General features: G+C 40.4%; 1 protein-coding gene across 16 annotated transcripts in view; it reads right to left on the reverse strand.

Annotated features, from left to right (window-relative positions):
- Positions 1–24169, reverse strand: part of SPIDR (scaffold protein involved in DNA repair) — a 512165-nt gene that overhangs the window by 379769 nt on the left and 108227 nt on the right. Inside the window, exon 2 of one of the 16 annotated variants that reach the window (XM_035276750.3) lies at positions 7725–7836. The exons of the other annotated variants lie outside the window; for them this stretch is intronic. Coding sequence (XP_035132641.1) covers positions 7725–7739 — 15 coding nt within the window. The 5' untranslated portion in view covers positions 7740–7836. The remainder of the gene's footprint in view (positions 1–7724; positions 7837–24169) is intronic. 16 annotated transcript variants of the gene reach the window in all.

The raw sequence follows: 24169 nt of genomic DNA on the forward strand, positions 1-24169 counted from the left end.
ACTAGCAGTCCCATCTAATTTACTACCTAAATACTGGGGGTGGTACCAGAGTTTACTTCATTAACTAATCTACATAAAGTGAAAGGCCTTTTTTTCTGAGGATTACATTTTTTTTTTTTTTGAGATCCAAGTCTCACTCTGTCACCCAGGCTGTAGTGCAGTGGTGTGATCTCAGCTGACTGCTACCTCTGCTTCTCCAGTTCAAGTGATTCTCCTGCCTCAGCCTCCCAAGTAGCTGGGATTACAGGCACCCGCCACCATGCCCAGCTAATTTTTGTATATTTAGTAGGGATGGGGTTTTACCATGTTAGCCAGGGCTGGTCTCAAACTCCTGACCTCAAGTGCACCACCCACCTCAGCCTCCCAAAGTGTTAACAGGCGTGAACCGCCACACCCAGCCAAATTCTTTCTGAGTCAAAAAAAAAGAACCACCCATCTCCACACATCATCAAAAAACTGCGTGGGTAGTCACATTCTATAGGATGCACTGAAAATAAGAAAAAGTAAATGCCTAAATTTCTAAAATAAATGCAGAGCTTAGTTCTACTGTCCTCACCATTTCAGTTTTGTGCCTAACTCACTCCAGGTACCTGTTAATACACTAGTAACCACTGAGACATAGGTCTGCCTCACACGAGAGCTTCTGAATAAACATTAAAAATGGGTCACCAAAAGATCCAGAACAGTTCAGATTCAGAACGAAGCTCTCTGACACTAAAACCTTTACATATTACTTAAGAACTCCATATTTAAATAATTTCATTTTTTCTGTTATGAGAAGTCTTTAGTGCCCTAAAGTTTTGCCCTTTGTCCTAGAGCATTGTCTCTTAATCTTGGCACTCTTGCCATTGGGGCTGGACCATGAGCTGGGCCATCCTGTGCACAACGGGGTGCCTCTCGGCACCCCTGGCCTCTACCCACTAGATGACAGGAGCACCACCTCACCAGTCAGGACAATAAAAAAGGTCTCCAGGAGTTGCCAAATGTCCTCTGGGGACAAAATCACCCCCAGATGAGAGCCACCATCCTAGAAAGAAGTCAACAAATAACCAGCCACAGGTGGCTTGGGCTGGGGACTCACATGCAACCATGAAGAGGATTCATGCTGCTTGTAAGGATGGGAGAGGCCAAACCCAGATAGTTATAAAACACTGTGGTAGGAATGCTGCCATGGAGGTACTGCTTGGGCTCCAAGGAGAACACATAAGAAGGGCAACAAAGCCAGGAGGGGCATAAGGAAAGAGAAGAGTTAAGTGTCAGAAAAGGTCTGTTTCTGGCTGGGCAGGTGTAATCCCAGCACTCTGGAGGCTGAAGCAGGCAGATCACTTGAGGCCAGGAGTTTGAAAGCAGGCTGGCTAACATAGCGAAACTGCATCTCTATTAAAAAACACAAAAATTAGCTTGGTGTGGTGGTGCATGCCTGCAATCCCAGCTACTAGGGGGGCTGAGGCAGGAGAAAAACTTGAGACGCTGGGAGGCAGTGGTTGCAATGAGCCAAGATCACGCCACTGCACTCCAGCCTGGGCAACAGTGTGAGACTGTCTCAAAATAAATAAAGAAAAGGTTTGCTTCCCAGAATCTGCAACCTGAAGTTTGATGCTAACTGTGGATTAGACAGAGAGAAGAGGGAAGGACAATCTAGGGAGAAGAAAGAAGACGACCAAGATTCTGAGGCAGGAGACAGCCACTGGCAGCTTCACACAGGAGCTAACAACCTCTGACGGTAATGGAAAATGACCATTTGAACAACACTGGAATGGTGATACAGAGAGGGAGGAAACCATGCTGGCAGGGGGAGAGCAGCTAGCTGGAAGGCTCTTCCATATTCAGAGCAAGAGATAGAGAGGATCTGAGTGGTAGTGGGAACAGAGAGGTAGACTGCAAAGAAATGAGGAAAAGGATGCAGTAACACTTGAGGACCAAATTCAGTATCAGGAAATACATTTGGGCAGGAGTTGCTGATACTCAAGCTGGTTTGGATGTGTGAATGTTGTGGTGCCTATGGGATACCCAGGGAAAAACTGGTCAACATGCAGTGGCTCTGCAGGTCTGGAGTTCTAGGAGTGATGTGGGATGCAAATAAAACTTCAGAAATCATGAGAAACAGGATGTGAAGCCATGAGGGCTGGAGAAGATTATGGAAAGTATGTGAAAGGAAGAAGAGAAGGTCCAGGTTGGAACCTCGGAAACATCAACAATATTCATGCTGTCTTCAGGTGAGAAGAGACTGAAAAGTGTTTTGCATTTGAAAAAGAGAAATTGTACAGAGATAAGAAATCCATGGGACCTTGGTAAGAATGTGCCTTAAAGAATAAATGGAAGATAAAATGAAAACAGCAAACCTGATAATTTGTTTTAGAAAGTTTAGATAGGCATATTTTATTTTCTTTCCCAGAAAGAATGGCATAAAAACGTACATTTGGTTAGCTTTGAACAATGTGGCACAATGATGCTTAAGTTAAAAATCATGAAATCCAAATGAATTTCCTCAGTGAAGAATTTAACATCAGTAAGACTGGTGAGACTTAATAGTAGCTCAGGTAGTACTTCGAAATTCTCAGCATCAATCCATAACAAATATTAGGACCCTTTGGCTTAAGCTGTTGTGTCGTCCGTGAGAACTAGCTAATATCTAAGAATATACTGCATGCCAACTACTCACATGCTATGTTAGCTGCTACAGTAGTATAAAAAAATTTAAGTCCATTCAAATTCCTGCATCCTTATACCCAATTTAAAAACTGAAGGAAAAACTAAACATACAAAGTAATTTATGGACAATTCCAAATGCAGCCGGCACACAGCAGATGTAGACATGGAGATCACCTGGAGTGGTAGCAGCCTAGAAGGTCTTTCCCAACAAAGGTGGTGGTTGACTAGAACACTGCCGTGGTCTCAGCCCTATTCCCTACTAGTGGCTACCTCGGGGAATTATTTAACTTCCCTATACCTTTGTTTCCTCATCTTCAAACTGGAGATGCAGTAATAAATGCTACCGTATTAGCATTTAGCAAATGTTAGCTATTCTTTTTAGTCCCTAGAGTTTATATGTCTTTTGGTTTCAAATGTAATATTTTAAAATTTGTATTTATTTTTCTATTAAAACCTTTTTCTTGGTTTCTAAGAGGATTTCTATATAAAAGACAATATGGAACACAAAGAATGTCTTCTGTAGACAACCAAAAAAGACAAATACTGTCTTAACCCACAGAGTAAATCCTGGACCCTTTGTGTAGTCATTTTTAAATTAATTATTTACTTGGTTTGTTTTTTATTTTTTTGAGATAGAATCTCACTCTGATGCACAGGCTGAAGTGTGGTGGCATGAACACAGCTCACTGCAGCCTCAACTCTTCTGGGATTGAGTGACACTCCCACCTCAGCCTCTCAAGTAGCTGAGACTACCGATGTGTGCCACCATGCCTGGCTAACTTTTTAAATTTTTTAGTAGAGACAAGGTCTCATTTTATTGTTGCCCAGGCTGGTCTCAAATTCCTGAGTTCAAGCCATCCTCCCACCTTGGCCTCCCAAAGTGCTGGGATTACAGGTGTGAGTCAATGAGCCCAGCCCACGTAGTCATTTCTAACAGAAGCCAAGCTAGAAGGAACACATTTAAGAAAAGATAACTGTAAGTCACCATTTTAGCAAATTGTATTTTAAAACATCCCTCTATGCCCATAATCCTGGATGAACATGGAGGAACTCTCCCATCACAGACAGAGAGGACCTAGAGGACCTACTTGCTCACTTAACACCAGCTGCCTTGGCCTGGGCCTGACTATGAGGAACACATGATCTTTCAGAAAGGGATGGTACGTGCAGGTGTACATGTGCGCACAGACATGTACGTGCCAGGGAGGGTGGAAAGAGAGGGAATAGTAAGAGATAGGTCAAAGGTGACTGACCACAGGTTCATAGTTTCAAGCTTACATTTCCTCTCTATGTTGTAGAATCAGATTAATGAGAAAGAAGCTCCGTGAGTTTTGGAACAAGACAGACTTGTTTTTGATCTCAGCTCAACTATTTAATTACTTTGTTACTTTGGAAGAGCTGACTCCCCCGTTTCCAGTTTAATCATCCAAAAATGGAAAAATTCTTTTAGAAATATTTTAAGAATTAGAGATAATGACTATTTATTATAAAATATTTAAAGGCACAGAAAGGTAGGGAAAAAAATAACAAGCAGATGTACCCATCACCTTTTGTCAAATTTTAACGTGATGCAAAGTTTTTTTTTTTTTTTTTTAATAGCACAGTTGAAATGTCCTGTATTTTTCTTCCTGTGTCTGTTCTCCTTAGAGGCAATTCTCTTCTGAATTTGGCATTTCATTATCATCTGTTTTCATTTTTTTTAAATCGCACACATACAAACGTACTATTTTGCAAGGACACAGCAGCTGTAATTCATTAATTTTCATTGCAATGAAGTATTCCAGAGTCTGACTATACCACTTTTTTTTTTTTTTTTTTCCCGAGACGGAGTTTTGCTCCTGTTACCAGGCTGGAGTGCAATGGCGTGATCTCGGCTCCTCCGCCTCCTGGGTTCAGGCAATTCTCCTGCCTCAGCCTCCTGAGTAGCTGGGATTACAGTCACGCGCCACCATGTCCAGCTAATTTTTTCTATTTTTAGTAGAGACAGGGTTTCACCATGTTGACCAGGATGGTCTCGATCTCTTGACCTCGTGATCCACCCGCCTCGGCCTCCCAAAGTGCTGGGATTACAGGCTTGAGCCACTGCGCCCGGCTATACCACTTTTTACTTATCTGTTTCACTACTGGTGGACACTTAAGAGTTTTGTAAATTTTCTCATTACAACAAAACTGTAATGTGTATGTACTGTACTTGTTTTACTGGGCACATACATGCTGATTTCTCAGTGGTAGACACTACCCAGTGGATTCGTGGACAGTCCATTCTCAACTACACTGGCAATTGTGAGATGGCTCTGTAGAGACACTGTGCTGACAGCGATGCCCATCAGCAGTGTTTGAAAGCTGTGGCACATTATCAGCCTCACTGAGTAATTTTAAACTTCTAAATTTATACCTATCTGATTGGTATGAAATGTTATATCTCTCCTAAGTGTGCACATCCCTGATCATTCACAGGATTGAGCATCTTTGTACTTGTTGAATGGCTCTTCACATTTCTTCCTGTTTATTCATATCCTTTACCCACTTCTCTAGTAGGAGAGAAAATGAATTTTTCAATCATCTGGATCTATGTATTCCATAGAGAGAAGGTGGTTAGAAAAATGTTTTTAAAATTTTAAAGTGACCGAAGAAGGACCTGGTATACACCACTGACATCCTTTCCCAACCATACCTTAAAAAAAATCAATCACATTTCTTAACCACACTTATTCCTGATAGGTAGCCTACTGCTGCTACACAGTGACCCAATGTACTTGGGTAAAGTTTTTGTTCCATGGAAATTTTTATCCTTTACCAAACCATGTTTACAAAAAATAATTACTTTGCATAAATGGTAAGTTTCAAGAACAAAGTAAAGATTTAAATTTGTTTTTGCAAAGTTAACCAACTGATGCCCTCCTGAAACTTTCACAGGTTACTTCTTTCAGAGATATAGCCCAGTTATAGAAATAATATAGATGAATAAATAAGGATCTTTTATAGCAGTAAAACAACTGCAATGGTCAAATGCACAGAGCAAAGAATGACTATGTAGCTATTACCATAATCTGCTGATGTTTAAATGAAATAAAATTATTGCCATAAGGACTTTTTTTCCTCCTGATGTAAGAAAGTTTAGAAGGAGGAGTCTTCTGATTTAATGAGTAAATATCACAAACAGCAAGACTGATAGGAGGCAAGGAATTGTTCTTATGAAGTCAGTCAACAAACACAATAGTCTGGTACCACTTCCATTGCAATATACTAAAACGACCTTGGTTAAAACCATCTACAATTTCTCAAAACCATAAAGTATTCAATATTGACTCAGTTTCCAAAGTTAGCAATACTGCTATAGTACACATCTATCACAATTTATTTCTGACTCTTTTTTTCAGAAAGCAAATGTTTCTATCCACAGAGGGAAATCCTTCAACCTCTGGCAGCCATGGGGTTAGGGATATCTCACATTGCAGCAGCCATGTGTCTAGGATAAGCCTGTTTCAGGGGTCAAAGCTGATTGACCTCAGGTAGACAACTGACCAGTGCTTAGCCAATCAGATTCTTTTCCTCCAGATTTTGAATTGAGTCTGGAAAGTGGAAGTTAAGCTACACTAATGACACACCTCTACATGAAAAGTCCATGAGCTTCTGCTGGTGAGGTTCCCAGGGCTGCCCCAAGGCTCAGTTCATCCTTCAACTTTATCCTGTTACTCAAGATATGCAGTACTGTTCTAGTGAATTTTCTCTTCTTTAAAAAACAGCTACACTTCGTTCCTTTTACTTGCAACTAAGAGGCTAATTACCTTAAAAATATCTCCAAATAGAGAAAACATTAAATAAATATTTATTCAGTACACACCATGTATAAGGTATTACAGAATAGAGAAAATGTGATGCACTTCCATATAGAGCCTGAAATAAAATAAAGCAGATATAAGCAGGGTTCACACTAATTCTCCAAATGGACAAAAAAGGGAGCCCTTATTTCCGGTTGATCTAAAACCAGTAGATATAGTGGAAGAGGTAAAACCTGTATTGGGCCTCAGAGGATTGGAAAATTCTCAACTGATAAAGATGCAAAAAGAGAGAAGAAACCACATAAGGCAGGAAAGTACAATGACTTTCATGACCTATAGACAAGTTCAGACAACTGAGAGTTTAGAATTCATACTGGGAGGCAAGAGACAGTAACAAGAAAAACATAATCCTGTGGGTTGGATGAGGAGCAAGCTGTGGAGGATCTTGAATGTCAGGTTTAAGAGTTTAGATATCCCTGAAGAAAGCAGAAAGCTTTTGAGTAGGCAAGGAGGATGAACTTAAAAGGCATGCTGATAAGACTGCAGTGGAGACTGCATATGGGATGTATTTAAAGAAGGGAAATGCTAATGCAGGAAGTTACTGTAAATATCCCGGCCAACTTCTCTCCATTTCAGAGCTGTCCATCTTCTCTCAAAGGGTTCAGTTCACATATTCACAAATATCTCAATACAGCAAGTTCAAAATCAAACTCCTAATATATTCCTCAAAACCAGGTGTTTGGCCCAGTATAACCTGTATCAGTAATACCACACGCTACCCAGGTGCACGTCAGAAATTCCCTGATCTTCAATTCATGAGTATGAAGTTTTACCTCTAAAACTAGCCAGGATATGCTCCTTTCTCTCCACCCACTCCCACCTGGCACCACAATGGCTGCGACTCAGAGCTACTCTCTCGCTCTGCTCCTGCCCTCCTGCCGGGGTCTGCTCTCCACACAACAATCAGAACAACCTAAGTCAGAGCATTCCATACCCTTCCTTTAGATCCTATAAACGACTTCCCAGTACATCTAGGATGCCATTCAATGCCCCCAACCTGCCTGGTGGTTTCTAAGGCCTCAGGTGGCCTGTGGACCCACCAGGCCTCTACTGGTAGCTATCTGCCTCCACACTGCTGCTCCCCAGCCCTTCTGACCTGCTTTTAGGTTTCCATACCATGTTCTTTCCTGCCTGTGGACACTACAGCCCTTCCAGCCCTAGAATATGCTTCCTCATTCCCACCCCAAATCTTTCCCTAAGTCGTCCTCACGTTTCAAAGTTTTAGCTTACATATCCTCTCATCATACAGGTCTGCCTTCAGCACACGAGCAGAAATTGGTGGGTGAGGAGGCTGGGGCAACAGCAGCAAACTCAACATCTCTCTCTCTCTCTTCCTTATTTTCTGGAACATGAGAAAAAATTAAGCTCCCTTCAACTAAAGTAAAACAGGAAAAATAACTACAATATCATCATCATCATGTTCTTATACTACACTCTACCGGTTTTGAAGTACTTACACATGTATTAATTCATTAATTCCTCACAACAGCTGAATGAAATATAGTGATGGAAAACTACTCACTGTATCTAAATATGGGTAACTATGCTGGGACAGGCTGTCCTTGTATACATGGAAACACATGAGGGACACTTTGGTGACTTGCTCAAGCCCCCACAGCAATCTAGTAACAGAGCCAAAAGGCAGCCCACTTCCTACCACTCCTGACTCCACTCTTCCAAAACACTGTCCTGCCTCTCCAGGCCTACACATCTGATGCCCTCAGTGACTCTCAAAGCAACAGTTAATAACTAGGAGCCTCAGTATAACCAAAAATTTTTAAAGCATACATATAAAGTATATGAGTACTTATGTCAAGTAGAATTACCCCACTAAATTTAAAGAATTTCCTTCAAGCTTTTTTTATTCAAGCAAGGAAAATTCAAGAAAAGAAAATAAATGAAGGGCAACACTTACCAAATAATAAATCATACTATAGAATATAGTTATTAAAAGCTTGGTACCAACACAGGAACAGACAATCCAATGAAACAGAAGTGATATTCCAGCAGTATACCCAAATAGAAATAAGATTGCATGTAAAAATAATAAAAATAAGAGTCAAAATCACTGAGCAAAATAAACTTACTTGGGAACAACTGACTACCTTTCTGGAGAGAGAAAAAAACTGGATCCCTCTCTATTTACATCAAAATAAATTTCCAATGGCTCAAAAAATCAAAATATTTTTATAAAGAACTAAAACAAAATATGGATGCATTTTTAAAATAATTGTAAACTGGAGAAAGGTTTTTCTAGTATGACACAAAGTCCACAGAAGAAATGACTGACCACATAAAAATTTAAAACTGTGTCCAAAAATTTCCCTAAGTGGAAACATTTAAAAAAACAGCAAACTGGTAAAACAACAACAACAAAAGAGGACCCAAAAAAAAAAAAAATCTGCCACAATTAACAAGCAGTTGGTTTTCTTCAATGTACAAAAGACTGCCATGAATCAATAAGAAATGGAAGCCAACCCAATGGAAAAAATGAGCAAAATATGCAAACAGGCATTCCAATGAAACATGATTCAAATGACCAAGATAAGATGATCAGTGTCCCTGGGCAACCACATGCCGGCAGAAGCACTTGGCCAATGAGAGAGAAAGAGTGAATTCATGTGACTGTACTGGGAGACTAAAAGCAACATACATTAAAGCTTAAAATGTAAATACTTTCAACCTTACAGTGTAAATACTTTCTTATAGGGTCTATTCACTCAACTGTCCATACACATATGTACATGGAAGCACACCACAGCACAATATACGTAAAGAAAACCCCAAACCAAAAAAACTGTAATCATTCATTAATCAAGTGCTGGTTATGGTATTTATACAAGAAAATATTATGCAACCATTAGAAACAATGTGATAGATCTATAAGTCTTGATAAGAATACAGAAAGTGGTAAAACTAATGTATATATATGGGAAGACCTTATGGGTAGAAAAACCAAAAAATACAGAAGAACACATACAAATATTCTTGAAGGCTACTCAAGAAATTTAATGATTACTTCTGGGAGCGGAGATTATTATTCTTTGATTTAACCACTGTTCTAGTTGAAATTTTTTCAGTAAGTATGTATTTTTTTATTTAAAAATATTTTAAATTTAGTAAATTAAAAGTAGAGAGTATAAAAGCCATCTAGAGGATTCAGACACTCAGTGGCCAAAAGAGGAAACAAAACAAAACAAAATGGAGGGAGAAGGAACAAGAGAGAGAGACTGGCAGGAAGCCATCTCATGGGTAGGAGAAGACATAATATTTCAATCTGTTTAGTCACTAGGGATGTTTGTTCTCCAAAATGAGCAGAACAAGAAATACAAAAATCTTTCTTAGGCCATCTAGATAAACAAAAATATATCACTGGTCACTGACTTGGGTTGCCAATGGAATTTTTTAGCAAAGGGTCTGAGTTCATGGCCTCCAGCCCCAGAGGGTGAGAGAGACAAGAAGGAGAGGATGGCAGGGGTGTGAGGGAAGTCCCGCATCTGTCTAAACTGGCAGCTGCTGCTCAGAGCAAATTGCTTCCCGCAACATGGGCAATCTGCCCAATAACAAGCAGAGTTCTTCAAGGGAAGATAAAGAAATCTGAAACCTAAGTGAATTCTCCTAATTTTAAAATATTTGCCACTAACTGAAAAAAAATATTTTTAAACATGGTATAAGGGCACTACAGCCTGCGGATACCAGTTTCTATACAAATTACACTGAAGTACTAAAAAAAGAAAAAGTTATTTCTAATAATATTTCCAACTTTTCTTCAATGCTAGATTTGTTTTGTTAGTCTTAAGTAACACAAAAGCTTTATTTTAATATTTTGAAAGTAAATAGAAACCAAAGTATCAGTAAAGCTATGCTTTTTCAAAGGCTAACAAAAAGGTATATATACAACTATATAAGAACAAAGATTTGAGAGTAGTTTCACCAGAAACACTGATGGTTTTGCTTTATTGAGGGGGCTGGGTGGGCTTAATAATGAGTGGTAAACTCTCATTCACTAAATTCAACAAACCAATACATGCTAATTCCATAAGAATTCGGTGGGGAAAAAATGGAATCCTTAATAAACTGTTTTCATTTTTGTTCAGGAAATTCTCTTTCCAGTTTTAGAGCTTCGTGTATGTTGAGAGAACTAAATACCATATATCAAAACATGAACATTTTACGCTAATAATACCTGGTGGTATTCAGGTCTACCAAGTTCACTGAAACACTGCACTGCAAAAGATGAACAGACTACCTGGAATTTCTGTCCTTCAGTCAAAAAGATAAAAGCAAATAATCAAAATGGCAAGCCCAAGTCTTCTACTAATTATAAAGATTATAATTAAAAAACACAAATATATAGTTTTACTTATAAAAAAAATGTTCTAAAGCATAACTAAATACAAGTGTGTGCCTGCAGGTGCATTAATAGAAAGAGAGGACACAGGTTCTCTTGCAAATAAATCAAGACAAATAAATCAACAGATAAATCAACAGAACTATCAGCAGTGGGGACAATGCTCTAAGTGTTTTTCTTAGAATAATGATGAACTTGGGCACATTTACCCACACCCATTAAATAGGGCTTTGAGACATTGGGGTCTGGGGGTCAGTGGTAGTCTGTGCAATTCTGACTTGTCTTCATTTTCAACTCCACTGATGAAATGCTCTAACAAATTAAGTTAATAAAACATTTTAATATACTGAAAGTAATTCAGCATACTGGTAAGTGCTGATTCATTTCCGTCCCATTACTTTAATAACTATTATTCTAAAACAGTTCAGTAACCAAATGTTATTAATGAAAACACTTCAGAGAAAGAGTTAGTTGGTTCAAGTGATGGACTAGAAGACGCCAAAGTTCATGCCAGCCAGGATAATGGTGTTAACTGAAACAGATAAAATATTAGGGAGCAAAGAAAGGAGAAGGAAAATACTACTTGGAGTTTTAAACGTTCACAGGACCAACACAGAGACACAGAGCACCTGGCAGGAGGCTGAAAATGCAGCTGTTTAGCAAGGAGACCATGGAGAAGAAAAGATCCCAGTAAGATGTCCCTGTGGTGGGTAGGGTGAGGCTGCAGCAGCACCCTAACTCTTGGACTCTTGACAGTTCAGGTGCATTTCTACAGCTTCGCCTCACCACAGGCGGTGTCCCACAGGCTGTATGCTAAGAGTTACAGTGACTCCGCAATTCCATTCCTTTTGGGGATTCTTTGACATTCTATAATACTGGGCAGTCAAAACGATAAGAAAAAGACCTGTTGTTTCTCTAACTTGAAATCTGACAGTTTTTTGGTAATGTATGCAATGGGGAGAAGGGGTGTGTAAAATGAGAAGTACAGGCATATGTTTCAGGGAGCTGACCAGAAAAAACAATTTTAAAATCCTACAATTCTCTTAACAGTTGGACATTCAACAATATCACTTTTGCTTTAAAAAATAAACTTTACACCAGGTGCAGTGGCTCATACCTGTAATCCCAGCACTTTGGGAGGCTGAGGCGGGCGGATCACGAGGTCAAGAGATCGAGATCATCCCGGCCAACATGGTGAAACCCTATCTCTACTAAAAATACAAAAATTATCTGGGGGTGGTGGTGCACGCCTGTAGTCCAAGCTCCTCAGGAGGCTGAGGCAGGGGAATCTCTTGAACCCGGAAGGCAAAGGTTGCAGTAAGCTGAGATCATGCCACTGCACTCCAGTCTGGTGACAGAGTGAGACTCTGTCTCAAAAAAACAAAAAAAAAACCAACCAACCAAACTTTAAATTTAAAAAGTAATTAGCACAATGCTTTATACAATTTAGTTGCTACTCTTTAAGCTAAGGTTACTTCCTATAACCCTACCTACACATTTCTTCATGAAATGTTCAGAAAAGCTTCTCGTGATTGCCCTGAATACCTGAAGAGCTGTCCTTGAATTGCAGTGTCCCAGTTCCTATCAACCAAATCTTAATCTAAATCCATGTATGATACTTCACATGTGTAGGGTCCTCCTAGATGAAAAACTGTCTGCTTTCAAGTGAGGAAGACATTAAAGTCTAATTTCAAGATGAAGCAGTCCCTCTGTAGTATGAAATAAATCAGCCAGATGAAACACTGTTCTTTAATGTTCAGAAATTAAAGCTCTTAATTCTAGAATTTATAGAAAGATCACATCAAGAGCAACGATGGAATATCACTAATAAATGATCACTTCCTTATTTTAAAATTACACCTTTACAGCTAAATGCTACCCAGCTGGTAGAACAAAGGGAGGATGGTAACTAAACTCATCATTCTTCAAGATAAACCAATCATAAGACAGAAAACTTCTCACTTGACTCACATTTCATGCAAAAACAAAAGTCTCAAGTCTTTGGTCTCAGCCAACATGCAAAGGCGTGCCACAGGGCGGCTCTTTGAGAACAACTTGTGCGCATGGTACCATGTGGGGCAGGTCTGGCTGAGCCCAGACTCCCCATGCCACTTCCTGCTGATCGCTGGCTTCTGCTCTCTGAGGCCTCCCACCCAATTACTGACCAGGTCCAGACCTGCCCAAGTAGGATCTTCTGAGAACACCCAGAGCAGTGTTATGCCAGGTTCACCTTGCCTATCCTGAGTTCAGTCTCCCTTTCTTAAAGTCATACTACAAATGAGCACAGTCAGTAGCACCATAAGGAAAGAGCAAGAGAGTTAGAAGGCCCTGCCTGCCTAGAAGCTTTTAAATCCCATACAAACCACTGTTTTAAGGAGGTTGGATGGTAAGGGCAACTACAAAAATGCTACAGAAGATATACTATGGCAAGTAAAATCATGAAAACCAAGACTGCTCTTCACACACTGAGGGGAATGAAAGAGTACTGGTAGCGGATAGGCCAATAGATGTAGTTATCACATGACTGTGTTTTCACTTCCACTTCTAAAATGAAATTTATTCATGTAACACATTAACTGAGTGCCTACTGTGTATCAGGAATCATTCTGGGTACAATGGGTACAGAGGGAGAAAGGGACCCGAATGCACATGGTCCTCTATTATCCCAGTGCAGTCATGGTGCATGCACGCGAGCACACACACACACACACACACACACACATTAATGTGGAATGCTCTCTGGCTATGCAGTAAGAACTTCACTGGTTGTGTGGAAAAGAACAGCAAAACAACCCGAAATAAAGAGTATATTGGACTTCCACTTGCTAACAAAATTTTATTTTCTATTGAATTAAAACCAATAGAGCAACACCAATTCCAAACAATAGAAAGGCTTAAACCACCGATAAGAGATCTACTTTCACTGTTTACATGGTGTGCTTTTTGTGACTGAAACTTTATCCATGAAAATCAGCCAGCTAGTGAGAGGCAAAACAAAAGCTACAGGTTTTCTCACACATTCCAGGAAAAAATCTTTTTTGAGGTAAACAGTTTAACAAGCTACACCCACAGTTACACCTCTGAAAGCCACCTGGCTTGCCTTCCTCAAACCAAATCAAAGTTTCCAGCCTCAGCTGCAGCCCAGCGAGACAGAACAAACTTTACTCAAGTCCCATGGACTGGCTTATGGAAGCCCCCTCCACCTATCACCAGGCCCCGCACCCGCTCTGCGGAGTCCAAGGACAGAGATAGGAAGGCAAGTGGGGAGGGGAATCATGAGACTCAAGAAAGGCACCTGCCAGATCAGTCAAAGTTTACCAAGCAGTAGCTGGGGGTGGAGAAGGCAGCAGCGCCCAAGCCAGGGGGCTCCACAGCAAACAGCAGGCCCCACCCAACAACACGGTCCTCAGAGGTTCTCATGCATTTTGTCTGCAGTGATCACAGATGAAAAGTACCCGCTTCTCCAACAAAATAGCATACACCTGTGGATACAGTCTGTGATATGACCTGTCCGGCCATTCTGTGTGTTTTAAAACCTGCTCAGTGAGCGTCAGCCCTGAGCTGCTGCAAGGGTGCCTTCTGCCAGTCCCAGGCAGGGGCACCATGTGTTGCTGTGGTACAGGCTGAGGGGTCATGACTCAGACCTACACTCAAAACCAGGGCCTCAAAATTAGTAGAAGCAAACATGATGGCATGTTTTAAAATTAAATCTGTTCATTTATGCAGCTGGACCCAAGGCAACCCAGGTTGCTTCTCGTTATGAGCTAAGCTTTGTTTTCATTAAAGGCAAAGAATTAAAATGCTACACAATAGAGGACTGAGGAAGGTGAAAATGAAAGAAATTGAGAGAGAAGCCCTGAGAAGGTAGAAGACTTCAGAGGAATCAAGCCAGGTGGGTGTCCTAGGAGAACAAAACCAATAAAGCCAAAGCAGTGACCTGTGGGTGGACAGCCCTGAGCTGTGGGCCCAGGGGTGTTCCTCACCCAGGAGCTCCACAAGGAGCGAAGGCAACAGGGAACAAGGAGCTTCGCTGGTACGTGGGCTTAAACACACCTGGCACAGGAAGCGCCTTGAACTGTGAATATGCTTGTGTGCACTCTGCCCTCTACAAGGAGTCTACAATAAGTAGTCTTTCCTAAACTCCTTTAGCCTCAATTTAACCAGCGTTTCACTGCACATCTCATGGAGCTGAATATTCTAAAATTTTATATTTTAATCATTTTAATGAAAAGCTCTTGCAAGTGAAGTTTTCCATCATTTCTTCTTTCACCCAGGTCACGCAGGCTGGAGTGCAGCGGTGCTATCTTGGCTCACTACCACCTCAGCCTCCCAAGTGGCTGGGACTGTAGGCTTCCACCACCACACCTGGCTAATTTTTGTATTTTTTACAGAAATGGGGTTTCGTTATGTTGCCCAGGCTGGTCTCAAACTAATGAACTCAAGCCATCCACCTACCTCAGCCTCCCAAAGTGCTGGGATTATAGGCGTGAGTCACCAAGCCCAGCCTCTTTATGTTGAATATAGGCAAATAATCTCATGACAGCTCACAGGCATTCCTGTGGTGAGCCATTATTTTGGACTCTGAGGTAGCGGGGTTCTGCATGCCAGCTGGGCTTCCTTCCCTCCGGCTACAGGCTGCTCTGCTCACTGACCCCACTCCTAGGGTGCTGGAGTCTGCTCTAACAGCCTTTTCTGACTGACTGCCTAAGCCACGAGCCCCTCTCAGTTTGCCTTGGGTTTTAAGGGCCTACAGCAAGACTCAATGTGGGACACCTGGAGGACTCTTAAAACTAATAAAATACAGATTCTGCTCTTTAGAGATTTACATTTGGCTACTTGTTCACAATTAAGTTGAGCCACTGAGAGCTCAAAACACTCAACTGTAAAGCACAACTAAGAGCAATTATTTCAGAGTCCCAGGGCCCCATTCAAGATCCAAGGAAGGCACTGGCTGAGGTTCTGGCAAGTGCCATCTTGCCATCTTAGGTGTACAAAATGATGCTTCTTTGAAATAATCAAACTTGAGCAAAATAATCCTTATGAGATTACTTTGGGGTGAAAGAAGACAAATGAGGTAAACTGAAACAAGATCAAATGAATTAAATGAAGCTGTCCACAGTCACACAAGAGAAAAATCTCAGAGCTACTACTATCCACACAGCATCTTACACATAATGTACCAGGCTCTGTCTAGAAAATAATAGAGGCCAAAAGAATTAAGAAAGGAAAATCTATACATATGTAGATACATTTAACTTTGATAGCTGCAATTATGAGTAAAGGCAAAATGAATTATCTTTAAAGAACAAATTTGTTCCTATGTATTTTTCCATAACCATGAAGTTCAACAAACATGATTTCCTAAGGACTTTAGTATTAAAAAAATTAAAAAGTAGTTCATGTTTCATAATGCTTGTTTCATCATTATTTCAATAGTGAAAAGATAATGTTTAATATACTATTGGGAATTTTATTGGCCACAATGAGCTAAAACAATATTATGTACATAAGTCATCTCTGAAAATAATTACTGTCTGATATTCATGCAAGAACATGAACTATGGGGAAAAAGTGCAGGTTCTCTCAGTTCCTAAAAAAACTAGAAATGTCAAAGGTAGTGCTGGAAACCCCACTCTTGGGAAGACACTTGGTTTAAGTTATGAATTAAATTAAAACAAAACTATGTTTATCTTGGTGTAACTTTAAATACCCATAACTTTAAGTACTATAAAGTTATCCTGGGTTTGATTTATGAAGTCATATAAGAGTTTCTTAAATGAAAATAAGATACTGCTGAATAAAAATAAGGCACTAAAAGGACATTTTGTAATATAACTAGCAAAACATGTCATGTTTCTGAAATATACGCCACTAGAGATTCTTATTATGGAGAGTTTGGGAATGAATTAACTCCGCAGGCTGAGTTGCTTCAACCTGTTCAGGTGACTGGCCCTTGACCCGGTCACTTGGGAACTGAGTTCTGGGAATATTCTGATAGAAATGTTTGCATGCTTGAAACCTTGACCAAACTGTATCACTGTCTACGTAGTCTGTGCAAACAACATAATTTATGGTGAAACCTGCTGTTTCCTCCTGGGCGACAGTTTTAGTAGCTGTGGTAAGTCACACAGGCACTGTGAATCTACAAAACTGATTCAGAATAAAAATCCTAAACTGTTAGGACCAAGAGAGTTTCCCTGATAGCCAGTATTTGCACATAATGAACTGCCATAATTCACTGCTAGAGGAACTAAGCGTGTCCTGTTCAACTCCCATGAACAGGACACTTGGAGGCTTGTGCCTGGTCTCCTCCAGATTGCTCTCAGCACACCTTTCCCACTTGCTTCCTTTGCTGTAATAAACTGCAATCATGAGTATACTTACTTCTAAGTCCTAGGACTCCTTCTAGCAAATCACTGAACTTGGAAATAATCTTAGGGACCCCAAACACACACAGTTTATGAGATTTTATTAATTTTATCACATTTCCTATCATTTCAGTAGAGTGAGATGTAAAAACCAGTCTATACAACCCTGATAATCAGGTATGGCTGACTACATTAAAAATAATAACTTAAAGGAGTATCAGTCCTCATAGATGGAAGCCAATTAGGGTTAAATGAATATGGCTAGAAAGCAAATCACCATCGAGAACAGGGGTCAGCAAACTTTTCTATAAAGGAAAATATTTTAGGCTTTATATATGGTAAATATATATATAGTAAATATTTTAGGCTTTGTGGGCCATGCAGTGTCTGTCACAAATACCCAACTATGCCATTATAGTGTGAGAGCAGCCAGAGATAACATGTGAACTAATGAGTATGGCTGTGCTCCAGTAAAATTTCATTGTGGAGACAGGTGGTGGGCCAGATTTTAAACTGTAAGCTATAGTTTGCCAACTCCAATCCAGAACAAGTGAGCTTCAATAAAAATAATGTTTCTCTATTGCTTTTCTAGGTTAAAAAAAGTTTTTTTAAACATATAGGAAAATTCCAAGATGTTTTCCTCATCACTCAATATACCTTGACATGCTACAATAAAACTCTGAAATTCAAATGACCTATATTAGAAGTACAGTGATTTTGAAAATTCAACTTACTACTATTGGCATCTACTATGACCTTAGTACAACATCAAATGTCCTGAAGAGAAATCTATGCAAGAGATCCTGCCACTGGAATTGGGATATTACAGACTGGTTGATGTTGCCCTGTATGGGTTTTCCAATGCTTCACAACAAATTACCACAAACTTAGCAACTTAAAACATCTCCCATTTATTAGCTCACAGCTCTGTTCAAACTTTATCTGGGTAAACAGAAGGCTGGGCATGGCAAGAACGGGTTCTCTACACAGGGCTTCCCAAGGCCAAAATCAAGGTCCTGGCTGGGCTCCTTTGTCATCTGGAGCTCAGGATCCTCTTCCAATCACACCTGCTTGGGGTGTGATTCAGTTCCTTGCACACTGGGGTCCCTGTTTCCTTGAAAGCAGTCGAGGCTGCTCTCAGCTTCAAGAGGCTTTTCACATTATTTGGCACATGGTCTCCTCTGAGTTTTTGTTTCATTTGGTTGTTTTTGAGATGGAGTTTTGCTCTTGTTGTCCAGGCTGGAGTGCAATGGCGCAATCTTGGCTCACCACAACCTCCATCTCCTGGGTTCAAGTGATTCTCCTGCCTCAGCCTCCCGAGTAGCGGGGATTACAGGCATGCGCCACCACGCCCAGCTAATTTTTATATTTTTAATAGAGACGGGGTTTCTCCATGTTGGTCAGGCTGGTCTCTAACTCCTGACCTCAGGTGATCCACCTGCGTCGGCCTCCCAAAGTGCTGGGATTACAGGTGTGAGCCACCACACCTGGCTAGTCGTCTCCATGTTTAAAGCCAGCTAGAAATAAATAATCTTTTTGCTATTTAATAAATGATCAGTTCCTGAAACTGGCTCTTACAACAAAAAAGTTTAATTTACCTAGATTCACTGTTGCTCAAAGACCTCAAAGTGTGTCTAACACAATCAAAGTCCCTAAAAAGGCACAGTGAGAGATAATTTTGAAATGATTTTTTTCTTAGAAATAATTCTATCTTAAGGTCATGTAAAATGATGGATTTCCTGGGACTGATAACAAACTTCCTGGGAATACTGAGTATTAACATAATCTTAAGTATTCAGGTAATGTAGACAAACTAAAAAAGCTTTTCTATTATGCTAGATTCTCTTTTCTTTTCTTTGAGATGGAGTCTTGCTCTGTCACTGGGCTGGAATGCAGTGGTGCGATCTCGGCTCACTACAACCTCCACTTCCCGGGTTCAAGCAATTCTCCTGCCTCAGCCTCCTGAGTAGCTGGGACTACAGGTGCGCGCCACCACGCCCAGCTAATTTTTGTATTTTTAGCAGAGACAGGGTTTCACCATGTTGGCCAGGATGGTCTCGATCTCTTGACCTCATGATCTGCCCACCTCAGCCTCCAAAAGTGCTGGGATTATAGGTGTGAGCCTCCATGCCCAGCCCAGAATCTTAATAATACTTGTAAGAGACCCTAATATATTAAAATTCCTTTCTTCATCATCTACAACTTACTGATTTAATGACAACTATCTTAAAAGAAACTTAACAAAACGAGAAATTTCTGAGCACAGTGGTGCACACCTGTAGTGTCTGCTACTCACGGAGATCCCTTGAGACCAGGAGTTCAAGACCAGCCTGTATAACACAGCCAGACACTGTCTCTTTAAAAAAAAAAAAATTCGGGTAGCTTGAGAATATGGAACAATTAAACCTATTTCTTTGAAGGCTGTGCTTTAGAAAACTATTATTTTTGTTTTCTTAATAGCTATTATTTTGTTTTCCACTGCCCCTCAAAAGAATACAACTTTAAAACCAGACAAAGCAAAATAAGAAAATCACATGCTTTGAAAACTATCTACCAACTTTGGCTACACATCTCTCTGGCCTTGTCTGTTATAATTAAATGACTGGGTTTTTGGGGGGAGCAGGGGAACCAAGTCTTGCTCTGTCTCCCAGGCTGGAGAGTGCAGTGGCACGATCTCCATTCACTGCAACCTCTACCTCCTGAGTTCAAGTGATTCTCCTGCCTCAGCCTCCTGAGTATCTGGGATTACAGGCACCTGCCACCATGCCCAAATAATTTTTGTATTTTCAGCAGAAAGCGTTCACCACGTTGGCCCGGTTGTTCTCAAACTCCTGGCCTCAAGTGATCCACCCACCTTGGCCTCCCAAAGTGGTGGGATTACAGGCATGAGCCACCATGCCCAACCAAAAAATAACTTACCACTTACAAGCATAAATGAAAAGCAAATAGTCTGGCATTCAGGACATTTATGATCTTAATTCTGTAATCTCATTACCTGCTGCTCTTCCACAATAAAATGCCTAACTCACCTAGACCAAATTACTGAAGTTTCTCCAAGAAAACTAGATAATGTGTTGGTTTTTTTTTTTTTTCATATTTCTAACATACTGTTTCTTTTACCTGGAATGCCCTTCCTCTTCCCTTCTGGCAAACTACTACTCAGTACAGAAGACTTTACTAAAACATCCTTCATATGTGAAGCCTTTCTCCCACCCCAACAGTCTATGATGAGTGAATCTGACAGCATCCACTTACTTTCTTTTTTTTCTTCTGGAGACAGAGTCTGGCTCTGTTGCACAGGATGGAGTGCAGTGGGGAGATCTCAGCTCACTGCAACCTCCACCTCTTGCCTCAGCATCCCAAGTAACTGGGATTGCAGACACACGCCACGATACCTGGCAAATTTTTGTGTATTTTTAGTAGACATTCACCTTAGGTTCCACCATTTGTCTTACTATATGCCTCCTTTAGCATCATCCACTACAGGGTCTTTTGAAGCCACAGAGGGCTGTCACCACCACATATGATACCATTTCCATTACTTAATTTCTGTGCATTACAATAATTTGTATAGATGTCTGTCCCTTCTTTGAGACTGTGAGCTTTAAAACCTGGCTTGGTTTTTATAGGCTTGGCTCCAAGAATATAGACAGGCATAAAAAAATCTACGTGAGAGAATATAAAATAAATAAATCTTGACCACTTCACTTACTGAAAGCTTCTGCTTATCTGATCCCTAAATAACAACAGCAAAAAAGTATTTTTTGTGATATACTATTTCTTTATGTTGGGAGCCCTAGAGGCAACTGATCAACATTGCGCCTCCTATGCAGTTGATACAGAGGGCAACTAAAGAGGTTCCTTCTGCCTTCTGAGGAGAGAGACAGATTTCTTTCTACATAAGATGTCACACACAGGAAAAGACACTCCCTCGAGTCCACGACCACATTTATAATCCCCACTCACTTAGTTAATTACTGTTGACATACTGCTGTGCCTACAAAAACCATCTTTATAGGAGACAATCATGAAGCCAGGTCCTGAACAGAAAGATGAAACTAACAGTATACAAGAGACTTGCAGTGCAGAAAATAAAGAGAATGGAAGATAGAAAAAAAAAAGAGCAAGGGAGAGAGAGATTTATTTGCATTATGTTAAAGAAAAAGACTCTCCCTTACAATGGGAAATAAAGACCCCTTAAAAAAACACAGACAAACTAAAAAATCACTATTGGAAATTAATGTATTTAATATGACTATAAAGGAAAACAGCACTGGACCATAAGATCTTTTTTAGACTATGGTTAAAATATTTCCTTTACGTATGTATTTTGTTCTCCAAATGATCAGACTCTTAAATGTATCTCTAGAAATGAAGTCCTTTCTATAAACTATCCTCTTCATAACTGCCACTCAGAACACCAACTGCCTATTATGACACAGCAACCGAGAAACACTTGGGCTTGTATTGGGGACAATCAACTTGTGACTTCCTGCCAGACTTTCTCAATTCACATGATGATGAAATGGCTAGTGTTGCAATGCACTCATGGCTTTAGATAAAAACATACGCACTCAAGACAGAAGTGGCCAAAGAGAGCATCGCCCAGCAGGAAGTTGTTCCTACAAAGGAAATTGCAGTTTCTAAGATGAAGAGGAAGTCAAGTGGGAGAATTAAGTGTCTTAAGGACTTGAGAAAATACTGAAGAAACTACTTGTGGCCTCGAATACAGTTAAAACACTAAGCAGTCCAGGCTATCACTAATTATAAATTCAAAACTTTAACAATGCAATGTGGGGTAAAGCTAGTCCACAAAAGGTAAATCGTGTCTGTGTAACCTCTGTTCTTACACACCTGCTCCTGCACAATGTGAGAATCTTAGTCCCATTTCTCTTCATTTTATGATATCCTGCAATGTCCTCTTCATATACAAACCCACTCCCCAATAAGCTTCTAGTTTCTATATAATAAATGGCTACCTTCTCAAGTTTGTTCATTCCCACATGCCTAGGAAACATAACCTGGACACAGAGAACACATTACTAGTCATTTATCTGGCATTACAGCTGTTTACTTTACTACAACTTTCATAAGTTCTAAGAAACCTCTGATAGAAGCTGTTTCAGCCCTTTCATCTCTACACATTTCAACCATATGGGAGCTTTGTATCTCACCTACTTATTTTCAGTTTTGAAAAATCATGCCCAGAATTCTTTGATGCTGATAAATATTCACAGAACAGACTTTTTCCATCATTAAACAGGAAACTGAATATTGCACATCTATGCTTTATAGTCAATAGGCTGTATAGAGTTATTAGTGGTATTAACAAGGAGACTACTGATCATTTTTCATAAAAGACCACACATGACCTTCTTTTCCATAGGTTAATCATATGTTAACCACTTCTGCACAGAAAAGACGTGCACATGGAAGGCAAGCATGAAGAACATGCCCACATACAGCAATTTTCTTGTCTCATCAAGACCACAGCATGTTTGCCAAGATGGCTGGCAAGATGACAACAGGCTCCAAGGATCTGCTTTTTATTCTAATTACTGAAATCTAGTCTTAGTTTTCAGCATTTCATAGAAAGCCATCTACACTCAGCAGTGGGATCTCCCTAGCAAAATCTTTTTCTTTTTTTTTACTTCTCAACTCTTTCTGACTCCATTAACAACCACTGACATATGCTATGAACTGAATGTTGTGTCCTCCCCACAAGTTTCAAAACTTGTAAATTGAAACTAATTGCCAATGTGGTGGTATCAGAAGGTGGGACTTTGGGGAGGTAATTAGGTTAAGGGGGTGGTTATAAATGGGATTAGTGCCCTTATAAAAAAAGGTCCCAGAGAACTGCCTTGTCCCTTCCACCATGTGAAGTTACAGCAAAAAGATGGCTACCTATGAACCAGGAAGTGGCCCTCACCAGACACCAAATCTGCTGACACCCTAACCTTGGACTTCCCAGCCTCCAGAACTGTGAGAAATGTATTTTCATTGTTTATATGCCACTCAATCTGTAGTACTTTGTTACAGCAGCCCCAATGGACTAGGACAAGTATCATCCTACGATTTCCAGTTTGGCTTTGAATCACCATGTTCTTATGATCTCCAGTACCACTCCTTTCCTCCAGCTGCTTATTTTCTCCAACTAGCATTTCACAATTCCTTCCCACCTTCATTCACTGAACACATACAGGCTGAAAACCAAGTATTTGCTACATGCTGCTGCTACAACACTGAGCAAGACTCAGGCAGGTTATGAACACATTCCACTAAATGCTATCAAAGGAGTGGAGTGGGCTGGCCAGGGGAAGGGCAGCAATGGGGGCTAGTGGTAGAACTTCTTGCTGACCATTTAACTTTTTTCTATTCCCATATTCCCACTGCCTTAAATGTGTGGGTTTATATAATGATCCACACTACTTGCAACCTTCAACTGTTGTTCCAAAACTTTTGTTAGTTTCCTATTGCTGTGTAACAAATTGCCACAAACTTAGTGGCTTAAAGTAACACTCATTTATTAGCTCCCAGCTCCAGAAGCCAGAAGTCTGGCCATGTTTTAAACTGGGTTCCCTGCTCAGAGTATCAGGAAGCTGAAATCAAGATGGTGGTGGAGATTAGTTCTCCTCTGTTAGCTCGAGAAAAATCCAATTCCAAGCTCATTCTTTGTACTAGCAGAATTCAGCTCCTGTGGTGACAGGACTGAGGTCTCTGTTTCCTTGTTGGCTATCAACTGGTTTGCTCTGGCTCCTGGCTATGGCTGCATTCCTTGCCTGGTGGTACTCTCCATTTCTGAGCCAGCAATAGCACTTAAACCACTCTCCTGCTTTGAATCTCTCCTCAGCTTCTGACCTCTAAATACAAATGTAAAGGGCTCTGGGGATTGGGTCAAACCCACTGAGGACAAATTCCCTTCTTGCAGTCAACTGTGCCATATATTAAACCTAATC

This window comes from Callithrix jacchus, chromosome 16 (assembly GCF_049354715.1).
Source record: "Callithrix jacchus isolate 240 chromosome 16, calJac240_pri, whole genome shotgun sequence".
In the NCBI taxonomy this organism is placed as follows: domain Eukaryota; kingdom Metazoa; phylum Chordata; class Mammalia; order Primates; family Cebidae; genus Callithrix; species Callithrix jacchus.